Source organism: Cuculus canorus, chromosome 1, assembly GCF_017976375.1.
Source record: "Cuculus canorus isolate bCucCan1 chromosome 1, bCucCan1.pri, whole genome shotgun sequence".
Lineage (NCBI taxonomy): Eukaryota > Metazoa > Chordata > Aves > Cuculiformes > Cuculidae > Cuculus > Cuculus canorus.
This window is the reverse complement of record NC_071401.1, coordinates 185,073,305-185,101,108: the sequence shown is the minus strand read 5'-3', so window position 1 is coordinate 185,101,108 and position 27,804 is coordinate 185,073,305. Positions and strand designations below refer to the sequence as shown.

General features: G+C 39.4%; 1 protein-coding gene across 3 annotated transcripts in view; it reads right to left on the bottom strand.

Annotated features, from left to right (window-relative positions):
• Window positions 1-4,350: 4,350 nt before the first annotated feature.
• LOC104055298 (hyaluronidase PH-20) overlaps window positions 4,351-27,804 on the bottom strand; it is a 44,528-nt gene continuing 21,074 nt past the window's right edge. The window contains exons 1-5 of one of the 3 annotated variants that reach the window (XM_054056598.1): window positions 25,538-25,574; window positions 16,502-17,738; window positions 13,393-14,582; window positions 11,791-11,880; window positions 4,351-7,994 (exon numbers count right to left, since the gene is read on the bottom strand). In XM_054056598.1, coding sequence (XP_053912573.1) covers window positions 7,347-7,994; window positions 11,791-11,880; window positions 13,393-14,361 — 1,707 coding nt within the window. In that variant the 5' untranslated portion in view covers window positions 14,362-14,582; window positions 16,502-17,738; window positions 25,538-25,574 and the 3' untranslated portion in view covers window positions 4,351-7,346. Of the gene's footprint in view, window positions 7,995-11,790; window positions 11,881-13,392; window positions 14,583-16,501; window positions 17,739-25,537; window positions 25,621-27,804 lie in introns of those variants that run through there. The other 2 variants (XM_009556408.2, XM_054056599.1) reach the window with 2 other exon arrangements.

Genomic DNA, 27,804 nt, shown 5'->3' with positions numbered 1-27,804 from the left:
TTTAAAGAATGCAATTTGTAACAAACCTCATTGGTTAAGTCAGTCAAAGAAAAGTGACTTTGCTGTTAAGAGCAATTGGTTCTGGGCTGGCTGTAGAGGTGAAAACCTTGAGGCTTATTCATGCCCTGGTTGTAGATACAGTCAAACTTACTCATAGTGTACTTTTGAGATTTTTTACAGATATTAATTTATTTATCCTTATAAATTTAGTTGAATATTTCCCGAAGGAAATTGGACACTGGAGCTGGCCCTGCTACCCAATATTAATGTTAGGGAATTATTTTTCATTGTTTCTCTTAATATGAAATCTGGAGGAAAGCAGAGTTAGGTGACGAGTCTCAAACAAACAAAAATGGGTGTTTGTTTTTCCTCAGTAGCATGGTGAAAGAGAGGAACTCGATCAGATCCTGCATTGAGGGACAGTGTAGCAGAACTCTGCCGTTTTACTTGCCTCTTAGCAGCAGCTATGTGGCCATTCAATCCATGTAAGTCCTCACCTCAGCCAGCAGTCACAAATTTACCAGCCAGTTACCATTTATGCTAAACATAACCGGGGGAGTGTCGCTGGAGACATGGGTAGAAAAGTTGACATTGAGGAAATGGGTAATTCCAGTTGGATGGGGTGAAGGAACCAGGAAATAATTCACAGGCAAAACACTATTACTTTATTTTTCTGCTATGTATGTTATTATTTTTAAAAACTTGTTTCAGCCAAAGCAATTATCGAATTTTGAGTGACTAGGTGAAATGTTTCAGGCTGCCTTAAAACTGAAAAATAACAGAGTTTCTCGCATGTCCACATATCACCCAGCTGGCAATGTGTGGAATAAAGACAGTCCATTTGTGAGAGTGATTTCTGGGAATGAAGTGGTTCTGATTACTGCCTGGGGGAAAACTCAAATAAAATTGAGCAGTGTCTATTTTTGCAAGAATTTTTAAATTCTGCAGTAATGCTTAACGCTTATAGTGATGGAAGCTTAAAGAAACAATATATTGCAGGTACAATAACATATTCAGAAAAAATACATTTTAGTCATTTCCTCATAAAAGGACAGCAGAGGACAGGCAGGTAAATTCTAAAACATTAATTCAGCTGTACACTGACTGAAGTCTTTTAGACTGTCTAGGGGGTCAAAATCTAATATATGAGAAAGTCCTGGAGGGTTTGTCCAAGTTCAAAGATCTGTTATATTGCTCTAAAATCTGTTATATATTTTCTAATATTGTATGATTGTGAAAGGCAATTCTTTATTTTGCGGACGGTTTGGTCATAGAATATTGTGTGCAAAACTATTGCTACCTTGCTACAATTAGCAGCTGAGAGCGCATTTGTTCTTGTAGCTAAAAGCCTGAGCTGGGGTGCAGAAGGCCACAATTCATTATCCCATGTGACCATAGTGTAGACAAGTCACTTAATCTTTCTGGAAAATGTTTAACCAGTGATAAAGTATTTCACTTTTCTGTCTTGTCTACTGAGATTTACACACTGAAGGACCAGTGTAGAAGTGTTATGGGGCCATGTAGCAAGCACCTAGCATATTGAGTCTTCCAAGTGTTCTGTCTGTGAAGTGATGGTAAAGCAGCTTACTCTATTGGAGAGACTTATTTGTGCTATAAAAATTTATAAGAATGGATCTTACATTTTAGATTATAATGTTGGTGATGCTATAAATACACGGTCAGCAAAACTTGACCTGAACCAATACTACATATCCAGATATTTCCACATTTGGGTAGAAATAGTATGCTTGGGACTCACATCTCTAGTTCAGAGTACTAACAAAGAGATCAGATTGCCTTATCTGTAGTTTAAGCATAAATTTTAGTGACAGATGATGATCTTAATGAGAAGAAGCCTTCAGCTGAATGAAATTTCTAGAGAGTAGAACACTGAGAAGAGGCGATATCTCACCCCACCCCAGTGTTTTCATGTTTGTCCTGATTACCAGATGTTTGGGACAAAAACCCTGTAGAAAAAGCCACACATCTTTTCTGCTTTCATGTTTGTAGGCAACAGTAGAGCAGCTGCTTTGCTAAAGAGAATAGAAAGACTGTATTGAACTTTTCAGTGAGAGTATTGTAATGTACCCACTGGTGTCTTGTGTGCATCGTCCGTGCCCTCTGCTGGCTGGAGTGTCTGAGACTTCAGTATGCATCTTAAAATTTTGCCACACTCCGATGGGGAAAGAGGTGAAAAAGTGTTTCTATAGGATTGTTACACTGGAAGAGCTGGGCAGATTTAGGTTTTTAACTTAAGAACTCTGCATTTTGGATGCCTAAAATTGATAAGTGCAGCACATACTGCAACAATGCATAGGACTTACAGATAGTCTAAATCTGTGTTTTGTTAGTCCCAGGAGTGAGATACTTTGTGCTTTGTTGTGACATTAACAATATTATTGTTATGGGACTGCAGGGTGCCCTTAGCCTTCCTTTAAAAGGGTGGTTGTTCGGTCCCTGCCTTGGGAAATCATCACTTGACGCTGGCAAGCTATCATCTCGTCTCTACCTTATAGTAGCCTGAGGGAACTGTGCTCCAGAAGGAGACTGTCAGCATATGTTATATTTCTTTTGCAGGATCTTGAAGGTCTGTTGAATAAATATGTTTTCTGAGATGAAAACAAAGGCAGAGGACAGTGGCTGCATATTTTCTGATGTCTGCATATATATGCGGGTGAACACCACGCTGTGGAATTGCGTGTGCAGAAACAAAATGTTGTCTGAATATATAAAGTAGTGATTTGCATTAATTTTCATACTGTCTGTGTCTGATTACTAATCATTATATACCTTATCGCTTATAAGCTAAGAGGTATACAAGCATACAGTGAAGAATGTCATCTAGTTACTGCTGGCCAAGGAGGGCTATAATCAATACACCGTGCTGGTGGCAACACATCGATGAACATAATGAAATCCAAAGTTATTCCCTTAAGGATGCTAAAACTGATAGGTGGGTGCCCTTTACCTCCTTGCCCTTTACTTTGTCACGTGTAACAAGGGGACAACAAATGCAGGAAGATTTGCAGCCCTGAGCACTACTGACAGTGAAGAGAAAAGTAGCTGTGAAGGGTTCAAAACACCTGCAATGAAAGAACTGTTCTCTAATGACACAGATCCTTGACTGGTGTATACAAAAACTTAGGATTGATCTCAAATGCTGTATGTTTACATGACTATCGCTATTAAGAAAAATAGTATGATGCAGGGTTAAATTTCAGTGGGATCTTTCCAGAAAAACAGACAGAAAGGTCTGGGATAGCCACACACCATGAAACATGTAGAGGTGTTAAGGAGTGAAGTTAGGCCAGTAACCCTTTGGAATCTGTTTCTAGCCACCTGTGCAACGTTTTCAGTAGGACAGGAAAAAACTGCCAGGAGACAATAACAAAAATGAAATTTCTTTGAGAAATATGAAGTCATTGTTAAATAAAGCAGGAAATGTTTTTGGAAGACATGCAATAACATTGTTTTTTATCAATGTTATTCTTTGGAATGAAACTCATGACTGTATCTCTAAAACTCAGACCCTAATTTTGTGGGTTGTTTTCTTTGGCAGAGTGGGTATCTGTCACTGCAAAGGGGCTTGCACAAGCACACTGTGGAAAAGCCAATCAGGTAACTTTGAAGTATGTGTATACTTGAAGGATAGAATGCAGTTATCCTCTTAAAAAGGTCATCAGTGCTCCATAACTGAATATGTAACATAAATTATGTAACTGTCTTTACTGCCTTGTTGTTTGTATTGAAAAGTGATGGATAGATGCATGTACAAATCCTGTCTGTTTCTGGGAGTTGTCTATTACTTATTGCTCAGGTCTGAAGTCTTCCACACGATTCTTTGCTGATATGTGTATAACAGGGTGGCCCAGTGCAATGCAGGGATTAAATTTTGCTGGACCCCTTGGGATACCAGTCACATCCTAGGCTGTCTACAAAGTGGTCTTATTGGCCTGTCTCTCAAAATCTCCCTCCATGTTGTTATTTTTAATATAGAGAAGGAAGAAACTGTAAGGCAGGGACTCTACTATGATTACTCTATTTAGATTCTGTAAGTGCCAGTAGGCATCTGTCTTAGAAGTGTCAGTATCTTTGGGTGTCCCAGAATAAAGAACACCATAAACTGGATGAAGATTTTTCAGATAGAGAAGTGGAATTTCAATTAAAATTTTAGCCAAATTTTTAGACATTGAAGGAGGGCACTTGAAGTGGTTAAACGACTTTCATTTAAACCACTTCATCAGACCCATTTTAGCATTTTCCAGTCCTTAAGTATTTCCAGCCTGAATTCTGCCTAGAAGGGAGAAGTACAAAATAATGAACGGCAATCAAAGTGAAATGAACGTTCCTCTAATATTTAATCTTTTGAAAAATACAAGAGCATAAGAAACTGAAACTGTAAGGTTACAGAAAATGCAGTGAATGGAAGGTGAATATTTTTTTAGGAGGTCCACTTTAGGAGAATACAAGTTCAGCTTTGAACACAAAAGAGTCACCAGCAATGCAAGACATAGCATCCTTTTGCCTTCTTTTCTCCTTCCTTACCCCATGAAGATTCACTGATTCCATGGTGACTTTTTAGCATAGAATATAAGTAAGACAAATGTAATAGAGAAAACAATATATATGGAAAATACTATGATTTTCCACAGCACATAGCTGGCCTGAATCTCACTATGGCAAGAAGGTTGTAAGATTTAAAGCATGAATTGCGGATACATACAAGTACCATAAATATCCCACATGAACATTCAAAAGGTAGTTAGTAAAATATTCTGCATCAGAGCACAAGATAGCTGTTTGTGCATGAAACTTTGGAAGATACATTTCTGTGGACAGTTTATTATGATAGTCTGCTTTCTTCTCACCTTCCTTTTACTCTTCTGGTCATGGTTGCTCTCAAGAAAAGAGATGGAATCAGAGGGATGGGTCTAATCTAACATATCAGTTACTGTGTTCATTTATCTTTATATTGGGCCTCGAGGAAAGGCTGTCATATGAAATACCAGGTGGATAAAAAATATTGAATGGGGAGAAAGTGGTCTGTCTACATTCCCTGCTGCTCTTTAACTTAAGCAGTTCACTTCTCCGCATCAGCTGGGTGGTCCTGACTGCTGTGTCTTAAGTCTTCTGTGATTTAACTTCTCATTCATCCTTCTCTGGCTATTTCACGCTTTCCCCGTCACAAAAGCTCTGCTTGCTGTTACCTGCCTGTGGGTCAAGAGTGTTTATGGCAAAACTTGTAGATTTTGTGAACCTACGAGCTCTCTTATCCTGAAGTGTTACAGGTCCAGTGTCTTTCACAGTGCTAGATACAAACAAGCCTAGCCTCAGGACACTGCCAAACATTTAAAAAAGCACTGCAGCCTTTGAACCAGCACTCTGTGTGCCAAGATAAAATTTTAGCCACGTTCAACAGTTCTGCTGAAAAAAAAAAACTTCATGTAAGTCGTATGACATATGCTAAGGCATGACCAGTGATGTTTCCCGTTTTCAGAAAGCCTTTGATAGTTATCACAATTGCAGTGAGAAAGGGCCAGACCTCACGTACAGGAATTATGATACCATGGCTTCTGTTTACCCAAAATCAAATAACCAGTATCAAAGCTGCAGTGAAAACAACATGTTTTTACAGAGACGGTCAAAACCAACTGGCTTTGTTTGTACCAAACAGTCTGCCACATATATATTTTTTATTCATTATTTTACTTGGAACATTATTGGCAGAAATAGCTTTCACTTGTGGACTGAACACCATCACTGCCATGAGAAAATTGTCACTTCCTCTTGATAACTTGCTGTCCAAAAGCCATAAAACATTATTTTTCCATGTTAAATCTAAAGGCCTCATCTATTTTTCTGCACATCTGTTATGACTGACAACCTGAAAATTCAGAGGAAATGGGTATAATATGTGTTTTCTGCTAGATTAAGGCATGAGCTTTTCGTAAATAAACAGCCGCTATACTGAATCCCAGGTATTTCCATTACTGAAGCAGGTGATTTGTTTATGCAGATCATGCCTAGCTCTAGGGAGACTTTTTTAATGTATCCATGCCAGCAGCTGCTCTTCACCCATCAGAAATTCAGCCGTCTATTAAGCATCTGACATAATAATTTGAAAAGGCTATTTTACCAAATAAGCTGCAGTTAATTGCTTCTAAATGCTTAAACTGACTACACATATATCATAACTAGACTCCTGATATGATACTGGGAGTCATTTTCTTCTGAGATATCTCTGCTACTTTTGGCAATGGAATAAGATTAAGCAAATGATCTTAGTTCTGTCAGCAGAACTGAGGTCAAAAAGGTGGTCATGGGACTGAGGAACATAGACACTGCAAGTAAAGAAAGGGAGTCCCAGGTCCTCAGTGTCACTCAGCTTGCAGCCTCCGCTGCTGGGTTTTCTTAGAGAACAAACTGGTTTTCACCAAAGAGACAGCTCAAAAAAGTCATAGGGAAAGTCCCACGCTCACAGGCATTTTACCAAATGGCACAGACAGTCCTATCCAGTTGGTAGGGCTGTCTGGGCAAAGAAGCTAGGACTCATAATCAGTGCCGGTAGGGAGAGCAGAGGTAGGTCAGATTAATTGTGAGTATCAGCCAGACAAAACTGGAAAGCCAAGGGGGAGACACCTGAATAGGAGGGGAGGGAGGGGTGTAGAAGTAGAAGAAAAGAAAGGATAAACTGATACAGCTCAGGTTTTTAATAATGAAGCTGTGATATTTGACATTTACATTAAAGTTAGAATCTTTTGAAGAGTTATAAATATATCTAATTAAAAGAAAACCCACAATGTCCCTGTAGATATTGTCAAAAGTGGAGAAACATTACATTAATCAGATAAATTTTATGCTGCAAAGTCCCACAGATATAAAATGAAGCCAAATATTTTTAAGAGCTGATTTTCATATAGAATGAAATGAATTCTGCATAGACCATCAAACCTGTTGACCGCTGTGACTCAATGAAATCCAGATTGAGATGTATTTAACTAGCTTAACTCACAAGTATACAAAATGGCATTATCGCCTTTATTTTTTCTTTTTTTCAAATGTAAATATTAGAAGTGTAAAATGTAAAAAAATGTTCATTATTCTGGATTATCCTTTCATATGGCATAATCGGTATGTACAGACCAATGTATCTTTGGCACAAATAGTAGTTTATAGAACTAAACTGAAGAAATACATTCAAGCTGAAGTGTCACTTATGGAATAGAAATCGTTACCTGATACAGATAAGACCATATGCCTTTCGGGAGTGATTTGGCTTTGTAAGTAAAGCCTTTAGAATTGTAAACATAGCCAGGGAAAATAATATTCTCGCTTTCGTGGGTCATTCATATTAAGGTTCTCAAATTTAGAATTAAACAAAACAGATTAATCACCCTTATCTTATAGGATGAAGAACTACTGAGAGTATGAGTATAATTTGTTTCTAAATCATATCTAGTGGCAGCTATGCCATTCTTGTATTCTGCAGTTGTTATATTTTTTCCTAAGGTAGATTGGAAATCTCTTTCAGGACGTGCAGATAATGTCACCTTACTCTGAGAGGTGAATGAAAATACAGTTCCATTAGACAGGATCTTTTCTTCAGAGGTTTCTATATTAGAAACTGAATTTGAGGATATCTGAATGCAAATATCTTCTGAAATACAAGCATGGAGGTAATGGATGTCGTTGATATCAGCTCTAGGCTCACAGCTGTGCTCTGCATAACAGTGGCAATCAAATTTTTCTATGAATGTTTGCAGGTCCTGAAATGCTGGTTGTCCTTGTAGAGTGTATTTTCCATCCTTTGTCATTTGAATGACAATATTCTCAGGGTTCAAGTGAAGGTAATCACTGGAATTCCATTTTTTCCGTACACAAGCACCAGAGTCTTGGCATAACACTTGGCTACATATTTTGGCTGCCATTGTGACATTGATGAGGTATGGGGTTAAAGTCCTCCTAAGGTAGTTGTCCAGAGTTCTACAGGTGTTCTGTGAAAAGAACATCATATCTGCATAGTTTAGTACAGAAACCATTAATTTGCTGTCATTCTGATAACAGTACCGTAGTGGATATCTATGAATGTTTCTCCTGAGATTTTGGTAGTAGTTAAAAGCAGTTGTTGGAAGCAAGTTTGTCTGAGAAGTTGCTGTATAGTTCAAGGATCACAGCAAATTTACATTGGGTGGTTGCTGAAGATGTTATGAATGGCATTTTTATCAGAAAGCAGAGGATTTCGATCTTTCATTTTATCTGTATATTTCATGTACCATTTTGAATCAGATGCATTTAAAGAAGTTGCACGAAGGATCAAAGTTCCTTTTTATGTCTTGAATGGTTTGAAGAGACCTTGACAAAAAAACCTCACGTCTTCAGCCTGAACAAATAGCTTTTCTATCAAATCATCTCTGTGAGACTCCTGTTTTCCTATGATCTGAACAGCTAGGCCAAAGGAGTAGGGAGCATTCACAGCATTTTTGAATGGAAAGCATTTTGGGAAGAATAAAAAATAAAAAGTAAGAGAATTGTTCATTCTAATTGATCATGACATTGGCATATATTCTGTGTATGCTTGGCACAGATTTGGGAACTCTGTCTTTGTTTCTAACACTATGTCTCCTTAGGGCATTTGAGTAATACTGCATACAGATACAGCTAATATTTACACCCATGCAGATTGCTTCAGTGAAACTGAGGGATCTGTAGTTTTTTTGGTTTACTTTTAGGTATAAGATACGTATGTAAAAACTCTGTCTAGAAATTTTGGTTGATGCAATTTTTGCAGAAGTGAGACAGTAATGTTTCATTGCTGAAAGGCTACTGGCTGTAATAGTTGTTAAGAAATAGGTGCGATTAGTGCACAAAAGTCTGACTGGGCCATGGAAAGTTCTGTTTGCTCACACAAATCTCAAAATTCGAGTAATAAAAGTTGTTGCTGATCTGTGTTCTGATAGTGGGGTAAAAACAGGCCTCTAAACTAGACTTGAAAGGGGTGGGAGGGAAATGACAATGTCAGGCTTGCCCAAGATAAACTGAGGGATTACGCACCAAGGTTAGAGGGACAGTCTGCTAGCGAGGGCCCTCAGCCTTTGTCTCTGAGACGTGCTGGGTACACTGGAGCACAGCTGAAGTCTCACAGAGATGAACCAGGGGCTACTGAGGTAGCAGAAGCCAAGAAGGAAACACCAGTGAAACATCTTGAAGGAATTAAAAGGTGTTCCTCTAGGAAGGTGACAGGGCCAACAGCCCAGTTGAAGTGCCACTACATCAGTGCACACAGCATGGGCAGCAAACAGGAGGAGCTGGGAAACCACGGAATGGCAGGAAAACTATGATATAGTCGCCATCATGGAAACATGGTGGGATGACTTACAACTGGGGTGCAGCAATGGATGGCTATAAACACTTCAGAAGGAACAGGCAAGGAAGGAGAGGAGGTAGAATGGCCCTGTGTGTGAGGGAGTGTTTGGATTGTCTAGACCTTAATGATGGTGACAATAGGGTTGAGCGTTTGTGGCTAAGTATCGGGGGAAGGTCAGCAAGGTAGGTATTGTGGGGGAGGTCAGTCTGTTACAGATCAGCCAACCAGGGTGCAGAGGCAGATGAAATATTTTATGAGCAGCTGGGAATGTTATGGAGGAGATTATCTTGAGTGCCATCACAGGATAACGAGGGCATCAGGCCCAGTCAACATGAGCTTAGGAAAGGCAGGTCCTGCCTAACTAACCTGAACTCTTTCTATATGAAGGTAACTCACTTAATAGATGAGCAAAAACATGTTGGTGTTGTCTACCTAGACTTTAGTAAAGCCTTTGACACTTTCCCACAGCATTCTTCTGGAAAATCTGGCTGCCTGTAGCTTGGACAGTGAAAAAACTGGCTGAGTGGCTGGGCCTAAAGTGTTGTGGTGAATGGAGTTAAATCCAGTTGACAGCCCCTCACAAGCAGTGTTCTCCAGAGCTCAATGTTGAGGCTGGTTCTGTTTAATATCGTCATCAATGACCTGGATCGGGGGATTGAATGCACCTTCAGTAAGTTTGCAGATGACACACAAGTTATGAGGGAGTGTTGATAAATTTCAGGGAAAGAAAGATCCACAGAGGGATCTGGACAGGCTGGGTTAATGGACCAAGGCAAACTGTATGGGGTTCAAGAAGGCTAAGTGTCTGGTCCTGCACTTGGGGTACAACAACCCAGTGTAGCGCTACGGGCTTGGGGATGAATGATTGGAAAGCTACATAGCAGAAAAGGAACTGGAAGTGTTGGTAGATAGCCATCGATGTGCCCAGATGGCCAAGAAGACCAGGAACATCCTGGCTTCTATCAGAAACAGTGTGGCCAGCAGGACTAGGGAAGTGATTGTGCCCTATACTTGGCAGTTGTGATGCCACACCTCAAATACTCTGTTCAGTTTTGGGCCCTCACTACCAGAAAGACATTGAGGTGCTGGAGCATGTCCAGAGAAGAGCAACAAAGCTGGTGAAGGGTCTGGAGAACAAGTCTTATGAGGAATCACTGAGGGAAACAATTGTTTAGCCTGGAGGAAAGAAGACTGAGGGGAAGTCTTATTGCTCTCTCCAACTATCTGAAAGGAGGTTGTGACAAGGTAGGTTTCAGTCTTTTCTGCCAAATTACAGGTGATAGGACAAGAGGAAATGACCTCAAGCTGTGCCAGGGGAGGTTTAGATTGGATATTGGCTAAAAATTTTTCCCTGAAAGGGTTGTCAGTTACTGGCACAGGCTGCCCAGGGAGGTGGTCAAATCACCATCTGTGGAAGTCTTTAAAAGGTGTGTAGATGTGGCACTTACGGACATGGTTTAGTGGTGGCTTGGCAGTGTTAGGTTTACAATTGGACTCAATGACCTGAAATTTCTTTTCCAACCTAAACAATTCTGTGGTTCTGTAGTACTGAAAATAACTTCAGGTGCAACTGGTGTGCTTTCTCAAAGGCAGGCAGATACAAAAAAAAAGTCAAAGTGGTATGAATTTGACCCTTCCAGGGCTGTGGGGGTTTATTTGGCCATTCTTTCTATGACAGGAGGCCTAGCAGCATTGAAGAGTTTCAGTTGTTTTCTCTTAGAAGACTTCAGAGGAGCCTTCCCGTACAGTACTTTGTTATATCTAGGTGCCTGGGTCTGAATGAGCTAGTTGGAAAGATTGATTTGAACATCCTTGTAACAATGTTTCTTAAACTAAATATTTGACCTTCCTAAAACAAATATTTTTTTTCCCTCTCTGGCTCAGATCTTTTTTACAGTGAAATTATTCAAAGTACTATTTACAACACACAGAACAGGCTAGAGCTGAAATTTCACAGACTGACTCCTCCTACTTACTGCTTTACATACTATTGCTAAGTGCAAGGGTTTAGAAAGTGGAAGGATCTTTTAAAATTGTTCTGAGCAAGCACAGGTAATTTTTTCTGTACCTCATGATTGGATTGTAATGAAGATATAGGAATTCTTTCTTTAAATTAACTAAAATGTGCTAACTTGTCTACAGTTATCATGGTAGCTTGTCCAGTTAGTTGGAGCCAACAGTGATACTTTGAAGGACTGAACTCTTATTCTGTGTAGTCTATGATAATCTTTATAAGCCTCAAATGATCTTGATAATCTTCATAAGCCTCAAATGAGCTTGGTTTTTTTTTTGACTAGAGAAGACTGCTGGCAATATGGAATCATCACTTTAAAAGTAGAAGGTATGATGTAAGTAATCATAATGCTTTATATCGTTTTCACTTTATTGCTCTTTAAAAATGTCATATCATAATTAATCTGGCGTACCTTACTTTGTGTTAAATTCATATCACCCCAGATCACAATTCCAGAAGCACCCAGCGCAGCAGATTCTCCGATGGTATTTACCAGGTCATCCTGAGAGGAAATGTGCAAAGAATTGTACTGCTGTAAGTAAGCTATAATATAAGGCCAAAGGTATAATGCATATAGTAAATTACATATCCAGAATAACTACTTTGAAGACAGCAAGTAATTATACACAATGCAAACATTCTGCTCTCAATTGCACTATTTTACTCTGGGATTGGGTTGCAAGGGTGATGCCAGAAAATGTTGCCAACTATATCCAATTTAAATATGTCATCTGCTTAGAAAAACAAGGCTGTAAAGCTGAGCCAGTGATTATGCATATGACATAAAGTCCTGCAACCATTTTAAGTTTCATATTTTGCTGCATTGCCTCCTGGCTGCTCAGAGTTGATAGTAACCAGTTTCAGTGATGCTGCCTGAAGCAGAAGCTGGAAAGCACAGCTTTTTTTTTATTATTATTTTAAAAAATATCTTAATTTCAGAATTATCAGAAGATCCTAAAGCAGAAAAGTAGCAACAGAAAGAGCTTTTACCAACAAGAATCTCTTTCCTCCAGGGAATGGATTGGGCCTTTTACGGAGGCTGGTTTGGGACATTTTTTTTGTTCAGTTCTCATTTTAGCCTCAGCTATCAGTACAGCCCTAAAAAAAAAATCTGAAAGCCCATCTGCGATGCAAGGGGACTATGGGCAGAAAAAGAACAAGGCAAAACCAGCTTACTGCAGGGCACAACACATGAAGAGGAAGAATGTAAGTATTACAGGATTTAAATTATTAACTAGGAACCCAGCAGGGACGCTGGCAGCACCCCTTCCCTCCTGAAGGTATCCATGGAGCTAGGAGCAATGCCTGGTAATGCTCTGTCTGGGATGTGAGAGGACACCAGACACAATGTGGTCACAACGAGCACAGCATCCAACTTCCGCTTCCTCATGGCCTGGATGATGAGGAAGAGATTCCCCAGATAGGCAGTGTTTCTGATAGGGTTGGTGAACATAAAAATGTGAAGGGAAGAGTGTAAACAGAACTGCAATATGATGATTGGACATTAATCAAAGCCTAACCTTGACTAACTCATGAAATGCTGAAATACCATTTGGAAAGCTACTCGAGTACAGCTAAGCTTGGAGTTTTATCATTAGCTTTTAAATGCTTTTATGAGGAAAAGAAAGACTCCCTTTTATTGTTTTTTTTTCTTATAACCTAAAAAGCAGGCACTAGGCTTGCCCAGTTTTACTAATACTCTTTGGAAGATGTTACTTAAATTTCTTTCCTCCGACTTAGTGTACTAAATATGCTTTCTAGCTTTGTAATATTTTGCTACATTTGAGAGCTACTCAGAGAATAAAACACTCTATGATAAATACCATGAGGAAGGTTTGAAATAGACCTCTTAGTGTTCTATTTGACCAAATTTCTTTGATGGATTAATTTAAATTTTTATACAAAATCTACACATGTTTTTTCCTAATATGAGTTAGCATGTTTGCTAACGAAGTGTCACCTGGTAATTTCTTTCCACTAAAATTTGAAATATTTAAGGTCCAGCTGTACTTACCTGGGAGAGATATTCCTCATAGGCATCTGTGAATACTGGACGTGTATATACAAAAACTGGAAGGGGATAAGAAGAATTAGAGACATACGAAATTCTAATTGCTTCTTGAACTCTGTTGCGAACAAAGAGTGGGGCATTTCTGGAAGATCTTAAGGCTGTCTCTAGATATACAGATGGATAAAGTGCTGTGCTTTGCTCCCACAACCAGTTAAGCTCATTATTTCTTTCTATTTCAATATCTAAACAAGTTCCTGTATAATTATGTGGGTTTTGTTTGTAATCATAGTTATAACAATCTGGATAGAGGTAATATCCCCAGAGACGATTTGGCCTCATTTCTATGCCCAGCTTTAAAGATTCCAACATAATTGATTTTGCTGCATCTTCAAATTCCGTTTTAGCTATAGTCCTGGCTTCGGCTTCTGATAGACTGAGGTCTCTCTGCTGAACCAGTTCAATGGATTCCTGTCTATAAATGTCTTTTGATCCCCAGTTCCTTATCCACACAGGTCTCCAGTTTTCCCAGTCAATGATAGCCAATCCAAACTGTTCATCTGAAGGAATATAGAACTGAATGTCCTCTTTGGCTTTTTTCAAATGATTATCCAGCGGTGAGAGTTGAGGGAGTCCTCCATTGAATGCCTCTCCTGTGACTTCATTTTTGTAAGGATAGTAGCCAAGCCTGTCTGGATAGAAGAGAGTGATGTTCTGTGCAATGGATGTCTTCAATGTGCTCCCAATGAAAGAAAAAAATTTCATGTCCAGCTGTACTCCAGTCCTTTCAGTACAAAGCTCTGTAGGAGCGTTCCAAATAGAAAGGAAAGGTGAATTATGAACAAGTGGACTAGCTCTTATCTTCAAAGATGCACAGCAAGAAACTAGAAGAGTGGCAAAGACCATACCAGTTGATACAGGATACGTACAGGTAACACAGATACCAAAACTTCGTATTTGTCTTAGAGTTCCCATTGTAGCGTGTGCAGTGACATTAGGTTCTTCTGATCAGATAAAAATTAAATGGTCTCTGGGTATTCAGAAGGTTCGTAGTCTGTCAAAACCTTTACCATATAATGTGTTTAATCAAATTGATACCTATTAAGCCATACACCTTAGACCTAAAATAGAGTGTCCTTTATACGAGGCTCTCTGTCATTTCATAGTGCGGGAAGGCTTTCAACAACTCTTGAGACCTAATGCAGAAAAAGAGACAAATGTAGGTAAAGTAAGAGATGATAAATATTTCAGATGATAAATATTTAATTTCTAACCATGAAACAGATATCATTTGAGATTTTGAATAACTGTAATCAATAAAATTCCTCCTAGAAGAAAAAGCATGATGTACAGTCATAGAGGAAGTAAACTCTCTTGTGGGAAGTAAGGCTGAATGTGGGAATAAAAGCTAAGAATGGGAGTAAGACTGAATGCGGGGAGAAATGGGCCAGGGTGCTTCCCTCCCACCCCCTCTCCTCTCCCTCCCCAGCATTACTTGCCATGGGCTGAGTGGCCTTCAACGGAAAGGAATGCATCAAAGGCGTATCAGTATCAATAAAGTGGGGATGGCACATCTAGAAGTAGGCATAATAAACTCCTGCAACTGGCAAGGCCCTGCCAAGGACAAGAGCCTAATTATTTTCTAAGAAGATGGATTGCAGCTGCTGCTCTAACAAATCGACCTACAGGTGACCTGTGCTCATCATTGTAATATTATTATAATAAAATACACCTCCACATTTAAGGCTACCCACCTCTGAGGCAAACCACTCCCATGGCCACACCTACTGGGTTTGCGCAGTTAAATTTTGGCACACAAAGCAAGAATTCTTTCTCTACCAATCAGCAATTAACATAGCAACCACATTCACTCAACCTTTTCTGCCTCTAGGTGTAAGCTTACTATAAATAGTGTAAACAAAGGAAGAGTTTTCGTGGGCGAACAGGTGCGAAGAGTAGAAAATGTCACCAAAGCTCTAGGGATCAGCTGACGGGCTGAACCCAATCTCCCTAGACCCAGATTCAACTGGGGTAAGCACTAGCACTTTGTGTATGCGCACTAAATATATATCTTAACATCAAGCTAGTTAACATCAAGCTAATTGTTAGTATCTCTCTGTGTACTCTAACCCTATCTACGTATTATCTTTACTTGTGTCTGATTATTATTGCTACGCATATATCATTGCATTATCTTGACAGGCTGGGCTTCTTGCTCCTGTGACACTGTCAGGTTGGAAGAACTCTGGCTTGCAGGCTGGGTGAGATTTATATGTATTTTCTCACCTTTGCGATACTATTAGGCAAAAGAGTCAAACAGATTGATAAACTGTCCTCTTGAAATCTCTCATATATATTTCAAATTTACCTGCTCGTGATGTTAATCACGTTGTCTCTCTAAACATGGGACACTGTCTATATAGAAAACATAGATATAAAACTGGTACTGGAATGGTATCCAGTAAGGCTTGGGTCAGAATAAATATACTCAGCAGTAATCCTGATTGTGCCAGTGACTGATGTCTGTAAATGTGAAAAGTCTCACGATGTCTTCTCTTAATCAACAGTAATCTAAATGTGGTATTTCTCGTTTATCTCTAAACATTTAAGTTCTAGGTCTTAATTCATTAATTTTAGAGAGCATGTAAGGGAATAAACAAGATAACACAAAACTAGAACCTGGACTGTTGTACACACGAAGAAAATAATCCATGTGCACTTGTTTAACTCAGTGAGGTATCTGAAATATTATAGGCACTCTATCTTCTGTCTAGAGCTCTTAAACAGGCTCAAAGGCTGTGTATTGCCTTGGAATATGGCCATCTATATGTTACTTAAGGCCATTTGAGATTTATAGATTAAGTGACTCTAAGTCTGCCCAGGAGGAAAACTGAGGCTCATGAGGAAAACTCATGAGGAACTTTATTATTTCTTCAATTTATTATTTCTTCAATTGACAAAAAACTCATGAGGAAAACTGACGCTGTCCGTGCACTCATAGTGAGCAGTCACGCTTGATTATTCAAGAACATAATTGTAGTGGTGATGGTCATGGTGTGGTCAGCAACTTTTACATAAGAGCCAGTAGCTAAAGCATTCCTCTGCAGTTACTCACCTGAACCAACCTTTGTCCTGATTTTGAAATAGTTCAAACCTGGATCTATCACTTTCCCCCACAATGAGGCCATAGAGTAACTAAGGAGTGTGTAAGAGTGTGCATGAAAATATAGGAGTTACCATGAAATGGGGAACAGGGTAGCTGGAAAGGTAAAATCTCTGAGGACAGATTAAAAGATTTTGGTTTGCATCTACCAAATTCAGCTGGAAGTGGAAACCACAAATCTCTGGTCCCTAAACCTTATATTATCTCTCTCCTATTTGCCTTTTCTGTGACTACTTAGAATAAAATTTGTAAGCAGTATGGGCACAGAATCTTAGATCTCTGTTGCCCCAACAATGAGTACAGACAACACATTGCAGTTACTACACATTTGCATTTTTTAATCATCCCTCTGGCTGCATGATTTTTCTTCAATTCATTTCAATAAAATGGCGGAATGCCTCCATCCATCAAATTGTTGCATATCCAAAAAAAGCTTGACAGTAATGGGAGGTTGATGGAGAGTTGAACCTTCCTAAATCCAGCCTCAAGCCAGGTTCATAGCAGGGATTGTTGTAGTAGTAGTACAATGAGATTCCCTGTGTTTTCACTAAGTTTGGTCACATCTGAATCTATTGGAACCTAGAGATTTGCTTTCATTGTAGGAGAAAAGCATGTGTGAAAGGAACTATGTTAGGGGGGCTAGGACAGAGAAGCAGGGCAGTGTGATTGCTAGCATAGCTTCTGCCAGAATAGTGAAACCTTGACCTTTGGGGAATGAAAACAATGAAGGAATCTGTGTCAACAAGTGTGCTAGATCTTGCCTGTGGTCCTGGACATAACCTGGACATAACGGTCCTGGACCGTTTAGAGATGATTCTGAGATTCTTCTTTTGAGACTAATTTGCCTCTTCTGAGGACTAGAAGGAAATCAAGGACAAACAGAAAAGTTGTACTGGAGGAGGACAACTCTAGCAGTTGAATTTCCCAGAGGAGGAGTTTTGCATTACAGGATTCTTCAAGAAATGCCAGAACCGAGACACTTGTCTTCCCAGATTAGCAAGTCTGTTTAGCAGACCCCACTTTACTTCTTCTTCATCCATCACTTCGGATGCCAATAGGCAGTAGGGATATTTTCTCCTTTATTCTTTTTATTCTTTTTCTTCCTGGGCATGCTGCCAGCTCTTGGTTATCATGTGAGTGGAGAAGCACAGAGCTGCCAGCCATTCCTTGTGCTGGGTCCCCAACCTAGCTGAGGAGGGAACAACAGTCAATTCAGTTTTCTTGGCTCAGAGGTGCCAGCACATGTGAATGAAACTGGCTACTCAAAGACACAAGCATGCACAGCTGAAAGGCTGGCTAACAAGCACCAATTGCAAGGATTATTGGAAGATGACTTGGCAGCAGAGGATAGATTTCTTTTCAAAGTAGAAGTTTATAGTCATGGAGTAGGAAAGCACAAGTAGAAAGAGTGAGTAGAGGAAGTACAACCATGCAGTATCAGACGTCCCTTCAGAACTCATTTACAGGTATATGAAAGAAAGGTAAGGAAAGGAAGTAAAATGTAACAGAGTTGGTGAGGTACAATGTACAGCAGAGCTAGAACTCTTAAAAGCTTTCTCCCACCAGCCATGACAGCACCTCTGTCTCCCAAGTTGCACTGCCTCTGAGCCTCTAGAGCCCAATTTCTGACTGTAAGTCAAGGAACTTAAAGCATGTCCTATGTGCTTTGCCAGGAGACCGTACCTCTACTCCATAGACTGGCACAATCTTTCAGCTAGGATTTAGGTCCTGTCATCCTCATTCCTTCAACATATTAATAAAAATCATTTTGCGCTACACTTGAGTGTCTGCTGTGTTATGCACACTTACAGCATACACACCTATGCACGATTATCTGCTAAGAATTCTCCATGGCCTTTCACAAATACCTGAGCTCTGGTCAAATGTAATTCTGCACTCTTTTGTTTGATTTAGATTTTTCTTCCTTCACCTTTACTGTAAAGATTTTCCCTTTTTCTTCAATTAACAAATTTTCATCAACGTTTTGGAAAAAATGAAAACAAATGGTTTGAAGGCTAAACTACCGTTTGGAAAAGCCAAGAGCTGCAGATGCCTGAGACCCTAGGATCAAGAGTTGTGTATGATGACTGCTTATTGCTTTAATAATAATAATAATAAAGTTAGATCATCTTTCATAATTAAGCTCTTTGGTTCTCTTGGGATGATGAACAAGCAAGAGTAGACAGGAGTTCTCACAGTTCTATTTTGGATTCCCTCATCTAGCTTTCTTTTGTCCATTTCACTTTTATCTTACCAATCACAGAAAGCAAAGAAGTTCTTATTAAAGAGGCAGCAGTTGGTCTCAAGTTTAAACATCAATACCAATATTTCACCATTCCGCAACTGCCTATGTGGTAACTAAATAAACTCTGCCAAGAAGCAGTTTCATATTATAAATCCAATCACCAGAAAAGATGGTATGTCTCTGTTCATTTAAATTGCTCCAAAACCTCATTTGAATAGCATCTGCTTGATGAAGCTTTTAGCAAACAGAGCTCCATGCATTTCTCCCAACTGGCCAGAGATGACAGCAGGAAAAAGCCGTCTCTCCTCTGAGCTAAACAATCTCATCTCTCTCAGCCTCTCCTCATATAACAAATGCTATAATGCCTTCTTTATCTTTGTTGCAATTTGCTGGACTTGCTCCAGTGTGTCCATTTCTTGTACTGGGGAGCCCAGGAGTGGACACAGCACTCAGGGTGTGACATCATCAGTGCTAAATAGAGGGGAATAAACACATTCCGTGACCTGTTGGTAATGGATGCTCATGTTAATGCTACTAAGAAGGCTGTTGGTCTTCATTACTGCTGCTGACTGTGGTCAACTTGGTATCCACTGCAACCTCCTAGAGTATTTTCTGCAACTACTTTCCAGCTAGTCAGTCCACAAGCCTGTACTGATACATGAGCTTATTCCTCTACAGGTGCAGAACTCTGCATTTGCTTCTGTTGAACTTCATTAAGCTCCTGTCAGCCTGCTTCTCCATTCTGTGAAGGTTCCCCCTAAATGGCAGCATGATCTTTTGGCATGTCAGCCACTTGTTTGCAAACTTGCCAAGGGAGCACTCTGTCCTATCGTTCAGATAATAGATGAGGATGTTAAACAGTATTGGACCCAGTATGAATGCTTAGGATACATCACTAGAAACAGGCCTACAATTGTACTTCCTGGCACTGATCGCAACCCTTCCCCCTGCCTTTCTTGGTATCCTGCATGTGAGGATGGACTATTCTTGAACTTGAAGAAGATGGTTCTTAGAAAATCAATCAGCTCCTGGACCCCTCTTCTCTCCAGGGCTATCTCCCATGGGATTCTTCCAAGCTGATCACTAAAGAGTTCAAAGACTGCTCTCCTGAAGTCAGCATTTGTGATCCTGACATTTGCCTTGTTCCAACTTTTCAGGATCCTGAGTTCCACCATCTCATGGTCACTGCAGCCAAGACTGCTCTCAACCTTCAACTTCCTTGTTTGTAGGTAGGAGGTCCAAAAGCATACCTCCTCTTGCTGGCTTCTACATAATCCATTCCTGAAGTGACATTCCTGAGATGGCGCAGACTAAGACTTCATGGCCAAAATAAGTTCTCTACTTAAATTCTGGAGGAAAATATTTTCTACTTATGCAAATACAGCTTATTAAAATGAAATAAAATTGTCACACATAAAGTGGTGAGATACACTAGCATTTGCCAGGACAATGACCCTCGGTTTTGTCATAATAATGCCATAATAATGGATATGAAGCTGTTGGAACAGATCCAGAGGACAGCCACAAAGGTGATCAAGAGGACTGGAGCACCTTTCATACCAAGACAGGCTGAGGAAGCTGGGCTTGTTCAGCCTGGAAAAGAGAAGACTCAGAGGACACCTTATAGCTACCTTCCAGTACCTGAAAGGGGCCTACAAGAAAGCCAAAGGGGGACTACTCATAAAGGCTTGCAGTGACAGGATGAGGGGTAGCGGGTATAAACTGGGGAGGGGCAGATTTATACTAGACATTAGGAAGAATTTCTTCATCATGAGAGTGGTGAGACACTGGAACAGGTTGCCCAGGGAAGTCGTGGCTGCCCCATCCCTGGAGGTGTTCAAGGCCAGGTTGGATGGTGCCTTGGGCAGCCTGATCTGGTAGAAGGTGTCCCTGCCTGTAGCAGGGGGTTTGGAAATAGATAATCTTTAAGGTCCCTTCCAACCCAAACTATTCTAGGATTCTATAACTCTATGATAAAAAATGTGATCACCTCAGAAGGGAGTTGTAGGAGTCGTTCAGCTTTTACTATGCTTCTGGCTTTGGTTATGAAGTATTTTTTGCCCTCATCAAAGTTAGAAAACTACAGGACACAAATTTAGCTCTTTGCTTCTGTAAGCTTTCTTATAAGTGGATTTCAATAACAGGCTGATTTGATGTAGAGAAAGAGAAGAAAGCATTGTTTTGAGTACTATATTTACTGGTTTAGCTAGAAATTATTGGCTTATCTTGCAAAGTTTGCTTTAACTGATTGTTGAGAAATGGTCCTGCTCCAAATCGTGCTGCAATGTACTCTGCTGGGTATGAGCTAACAGATTATTTTATGTAATAGTTTCCAGTTAGAAGCATTGCCTTTGCCCTTTGCCCCAGCCTGACGGTGACAGCTCTGGTGAGAAATGTTACTCTTTTCAGTCTCCTTGAATGTCAGTCTAAGTAAATCATAAAACTGCCTTTGTCTTTTTCAAAAAGTCAATATCTTTACAATTTGTTAACACTAATTGCTCTAGGGCTACCTGACTAGAAGTACATGCTGATGGATCTAAATGCCCTTAGTCTAGGGAAACAGCTACTGCTTTAGATTTTCCTGAATTTGGCATTTGCAAAGGTTATGTATTGGAGGAAATCATAGGAATTTTCTTGGTTTAATTATATCATCATATTATATCAGTCCAGCATAAACTGGACTGCAGAAACACACGATTGAAAATGCAAGTGTGCTCCCATACTTTGGTAGCTACACAGTCATAGATCTGTGCCATGCCACGTACCCCAGAAAAAAAATGCCTCACTTGGCCAAAAGCAGTTAGAAAATAACAGGGGGAGGATTCCCCTTGAAGGAGAGGATGCTTGAACTTCACACAAATGTTATGCACCACAACCAGCTGATGCATCCCATTAAATATCATTAATTGCTATTTGGCTTTTATTCAAGAGGTGCCACTAAATGTTAAAAGAATTCAGCTTGGGTGTTTTTTATGAAAATTAGGTGTGAGAGTCCAATGTTTAGCCTTGAGATAATTAGACATAGCTTAGTCAAATAAGATTCGCTAACATTAGAAATAAACCGATAAGTACAACCAATATCCAACATTCTTATGCTAATAGTCGTAACCACACTTCTCAAATTTCAAGCAAAAGCCAATAAAATCTCACACACTTCCTAATTTACCTTGAACACTAGGAAAGCAGGGGTGCCCTTCATGACTTCCAAAGGAGAAGACAATTGTTACTGAGCTATGGTATCTGGCTGAACACTAGCATGTAAAAATGCTTCTAAGCCCAAGATCATCAATATAATTGTCTATCATTCTAGATTATAGATAACGTAGTTTTCAAGTGTTTATTTGCTGCATTTTATTGCATATAAATCAATGATATAAAATATGTATGGAAAATAATGGTATGAAAGTTGGGCAGTCTTTTCACTATGCTGAAGAAAACATGGATACAGAAGTTTGCATGTGTAACTGCTTTTTTGATGGGGTAGAGGAATGCTTGTTTTTAAATTGCTGTAAAGTTGTGGTGTAAGATATGTAGTCAAAGATGGGACCAGAATATTAAGGATTTAGTCCCTATTCTTTCATTCTAGCAAAAACAGTAACTATGTTAATATGAAAATAGCTCACAACGTTACAGACAAAATAGGGCACTAGACATTATCATTGTCTAAGTGTTTGGGGCAAATTGCTTTGCGTCTTCCTTTATCTGAAGGCTATGGAAGTATGAAGCTGTGAAAACTGTCTAAAGACCCAACTTCAGCTTCTGTGAAGAGATTAGCAGTGATTAAGTCCTAAGGAAAAATAGCCATGACTCCTAAGGAGCTGATGAACAGACTAAGGATATGTTTAATTAAATGTTACTGTATTTAAACTTTTAAACTTGGAACCTGAAGTAGAATCCAAAGGTTTTTTTTACTGATACAGTCCATAGAATTACAGTTCTCTGAAAAGGATCAAAGCAGCCCACAGTTAGCAAACACCTGTCTGAGGACAAAATTTGTATTTTTCATCAATTGATGGAAAACGCTTAATGTGTCTGACATCCCCTCTGTGCTTCTCCTTGAGTGCCCCAGGTGGTGCTGTTGCAAGAAATGGCCCAATTCTCTTACTTTTCATTCTGGAGGGGTCCTTCTTATGGATAAGCAGAAGAGTATTGCTGCTGGAACTTTAACCTAGAGAGGATTTAAAGCCTCCTCCTTCTTTTAGAGGTCTGTGTTCTGGGCTAGAGGTTGTTAGTTCATTACAAATACATGCCAGAGTCATGAAACAAATAGAGAAGAAATGGAAGAATAACCTTGCTAGTTAGACTGTCTTCCCCACTTGGGTAAGTTTGAAAGATAAGGCAATGATACTCACTGAACACAAACACACATTGGTGTTGCAAAGATAGCATAAACGCTTGCAAAGAATAGGAAGCTCCTCAGAAAGAAAATCCACCTCTGAATATATGAACCTTCTGTGCTGCACAGCTGAGGTCAAGTTTAACCTGATCAAACTTTAAGTATGAGGATGATATTTGTGTGGTCAGATTTAGCCTTGTTGTTATCTTTCTGTGCTGCATGAGGGCTTAGAAGGAAGAATATTGCAACTCTAAGCCCTCATGCAGCACAGAAATATGACTGCAATACATTTTTGGACAAAGCAGATGGCATTTCACATCTGTGTTAAAAATCTATTTTTCTCCCAACAAATCATTACCCTGGTCTAGGCATTAATATGAAAAGATGATCCAACTGTACAACAGTGTCTTTGGAAGAGGTAAGATTGCTCTGCAGAACATCTGCAGAAGAGACAGAACAGGCTTTTGCTTAATCCTTGGAAGTAATGCAGTATTAAAATTAACACAGCAGCCAATTCCAAACATGAAATTATTTCAGCCCCTAAATTATGCCTTTTTTTTCTTAAAAAAGAGAGGATCTTTCAAGAAAGAGATAGTGACATTCTCTTCTAAAAGTAAGGAAGCAGGTGCACCCCTGGAGTAAACCCAACCTGTGTGGATAAAATTGTTCCTGGATTTTCAGTAACAATGCTTCATAGCTAGAGCAACAGGAGGTGGAGGTAGAGAGGGTTCTCAGAGGAACTTATCCTTGGAAATAAATGTGTGTTATTAACCCCAGTACCAGTTTATTTATTAACATCTGTCTTCACAGTATGTGGTTTCAGATTCTCTTGTGCTGTGTCTGAACACTCTCTCTTCTTAAACTTCCTCTCCTGGGACTGTGATTCATTCCATATTCCTTTCTCCCACATGATCATATATAAATAAATACAATCTGAGGAAAATATGAAACTGCAGTAAAGAAATGAATCTTCCCTCAAGAATAATTTCTCTTTCCCACTGTGTCCCTTTCACCTGCTGTTTCTTCATAATCCTCATAGTCTTTTGTTATTTTGATAAACCTACTAATACCGAGGAGCCAGCATAATTGCCACCCATCCCTGGAGATAAGAGAGAGGAGTGGGTAAGCAGATGTCAAAGCCTCAAAACAAAGGTGACTACAAAGCTATGCAAAACACTGCTGATTTATAGAGGAGACGTTAGCATTATTGCAGACTGTTTTGGAAAATGGTTATGCAAAGAATTAACACCTTCAACCAAAAAGAAGAAAGGAGCCGCAGCTGGACCTGCCTGAGCAAGCATATTAACATAACCCTCGGAGAAAGCCTAAGGAAAAGGATTTACAGCGGCAGAGCTGAAAGCATTGACTGGCAGCTCTGAGCAAACAGCTATTTCTGTTTGTTTGGGACCACTGCGGCTAGGGAGGGAGGCGAAGCTGGTGCAGTCCTTTCAAACAAACAGCCAGGGTACCTGAGCACATCACCGTGTCGTCTTCTAACTGAAATAACTTGCAAATCCTCACAAACTTTGGCTAAACAGCAAAGTTGAGAGACACAGTGAAGTCTCCTGTTTTTAAGGATCAAAGGCCTTAATGCTAAGAACATGCAGTGGGAGCTGGGAGTCTGACAGCACATGCCCTACAGGCCTGCTGCTCCCACTGCTCACATCCTCCCAGTCTCTTAGATTTCTCTTTGGAGGCTTCAGTAGAGACCCCCACCAACCAAAACCTGTGCAGGGACTGCCCAGCAGGCACTTGATTGTTTGTAAGCAGCTCTGACTCAGATCTCTGGCCTCGGATATCCTGTGGATTGCCTTGCCCATCTGTAGCTTCATATAAAAAATAACTATTATATGGCAACGTATAATTTACCTGAGTTGAAGAGCTGAAAACATTCAGGTGGTGTTTCTTTCACACCTGACTAGAAACATTTGCTATGGACAAATGACTTCTTATGAAACTTCCCTAAGCATAAGTTCATTCCAGCAAACTCCTAAAGAAACAAAAATCCATAATAGACTACTATTCCCTGTTCCCACCCCCAGAGAAAAATTGCCTAGACTAACCCAAAAAAGCTTGGAACAAATGTTATTTTAGAGATTGTTTTAGCAATTTTGTTGATATGGAGACATAGATTTTACTCAATACCTATGACAGCTATATAGTTACAATTTATAAGTAATCTTTTGTGTGTGTAATAGTTCAGTGAATCACTTGGAATGAAGAAAAGTTAAAACATGCTGAGAGGGAAATAGGTGATAATATCACACACGGTTCGTAACTGTGGTTGTTACACCTGATGATTCCTGACAAACTTTCTGGAAAGTCCTACCAAAATTTATCTTCCCTCTCTGAGATTTAAATTTCAAAGTACTAAAAATTTAAACAACATAAAAGTAAGAATACTCACCTACATGATTCCACAGGTTAGGGCTTGCTGGATTGAATGAACAGGTGAGTGGACGAAATAATTAACCTTGTCTGGAAAGGCAGGGCTCTGGCCCAACCAATTGGCATTTGCCATTTGGTGAAAACCTTAGCATAATTATAGGGTAGCTGATGAAAGGCGTCTCCTGTCACAGCTGATTGCGGGAAGTAGTATAGTGACACATTACCTGTCAGAGGTCTTACACAATCTTTTATAGTCTTCTAAAGAAATGCTTTGAAAGAGGTTGGGATTTTTTCTAGGATAAGAAATCTTTCACAGTTCAGTTCAATTTTCCTTTTCGATGCGGCAGTGGTGTGACCAATGGAGGTAGGAGGTTTTTTCATGGCTATGCAGAAATGGGGTAGAGGAGAGCAAAACTGCGTTCTGTGTGGCCAGCATCGGTGCTGGGTAGGAAACAGGGTCACAAGAGATCCTCCACTGGAGCAGATACTGAGGTTGCTACTCCTGTAGATTACTGGACTAGGCATCACATTTGGCCCTCACACTGCTCCCACAGAGACTGGGGTAGGACTGCTGCAGCATCCCTAACAGATGCTGATGTAGGAATGTTAATGCCCCCATAAAGATAATTAAACAGCCTTCACTATCTGCCACTGAACTCCTAGCTCTGATTACTCTCACTTTGTGTTGAGGGCTTCCCACAGCAGTGGGATGGCAGGTGGTACCACCAGTTAGAGCCGCTTTGAGCTCTCTGTTAGACTTGCGATGTGGCAATTTAGAAATGGTTTCTTTTCTCCCTCAGCATAAAAACACTTGACTTTGGAATTGATTTAAGTCTCAAGAATTTTGTTTCAATATTAAAACATTTTGTTGTTTAGTTGTCATACAATGTATTTTCTTTGTTTGACATTTTCACTAAGGTTTTGGTACTCTGTGATATATCCCTCTTACATTTCTATAATCCTAAATCACAAAAATGGCAAAATTGTCAAAATAGTCAATTTATCTTATTTTTTGAGGTCAGCTGTAGAACAATGATTTTAGAATTATTATTATTTAGAATAAGTGCTTGTAAAACTGTCATAAAATTATGGGCAAAAGTACCCTAAAGCAGTTTGCTATGATGAAGAAAGGAGATGAAACAGAGTTTTCCCAAATACATATTTTCACATTAGTGTTCCTCAGTAATATGCCCCTATACATTACTCTTATTTGACATAAGAATTTTACAACTATATTGATTAGTAAAAGTCCAGACAACAATGAAAATAAAACTTTGGAATTTTAAGTTTTGATGCTAAAATTTGGGTTTATCTGGCTTGAATTCCTCCACTTGCTATTTTTGTTAAAGGAAATACTGTCCTTCCTCATGGAAAATATAGAGCCAGCTTCGTGTGTCAGAAGAACAATGAAGATAAGACAAGCAATAATGAGGCCATGTAGGTCAAATTACAGTTGAAAGACTCATGGCAGCAAAAGCCATTGCTGTTCTTTCACACTCTAAACTGCAAGTCTTTTCCACTTTACCTATAGTAGTGGTTTTCACCCCTGTAACTTCACATCTTTATGTTACAAGATCCACTCCACTGGATTCTTAATGGCCAGAATTCCACCTGGCATCTTTACCACTCATTTTGTGGTCTAGCACTCATTTCCCTTGTCAAACAGGAATCTTCTCCCAGAATAAGCCACTTCTTGCTGGCTGTAGTATTAAATAAGTGAAATAATTCTCAGTATTTAAAGGAAGCACTACTGTGCTTGGTGGAAGTGATGGTGTGGAATAAAATAAGGTCAAGGAGCCTGAGAAGATATGGAAATGGGTATGCAGAGGTATGGGGAAAGAAAGAAAGAAAGAAAGAAAGAAAGAAAGAAAGAAAGAAAGAAAGAAAGAAAGAAAGAAAGAAAGAAAGAAAGAAAGAAAGAAAGAAAGAAAGAAAGAAAGAGAAAGAAAGAAAGAAAAAGAAAGAAAGAAAAAAAGAAAGAAAGAAAGAGAAAGAAAGAAAGAAAGAAAGAAAGAAAGAAAGAAAGAAAGAAAGAAAAAGAAAGAAAGAAAGAAAGAAAGAAAGAAAGAAAGAAAGAAAGAAAGAAAGAAAAAGAAAGAAAGAAAGAAAGAAAGAAAGAAAGAAAGAAAGAAAGAAAGAAAGAAAAGAAAGAAAGAAAGAAAGAAAGAAAGAAAGAAAGAAAGAAAGAAAAAAGAGGTGCAGAGAACTGTCACCAAAGCATTCTTCACACCTCATTAACCAGTTGGTTTGTCTCAGACATCCTGTAACATCCCCTCTGGTTTCTAT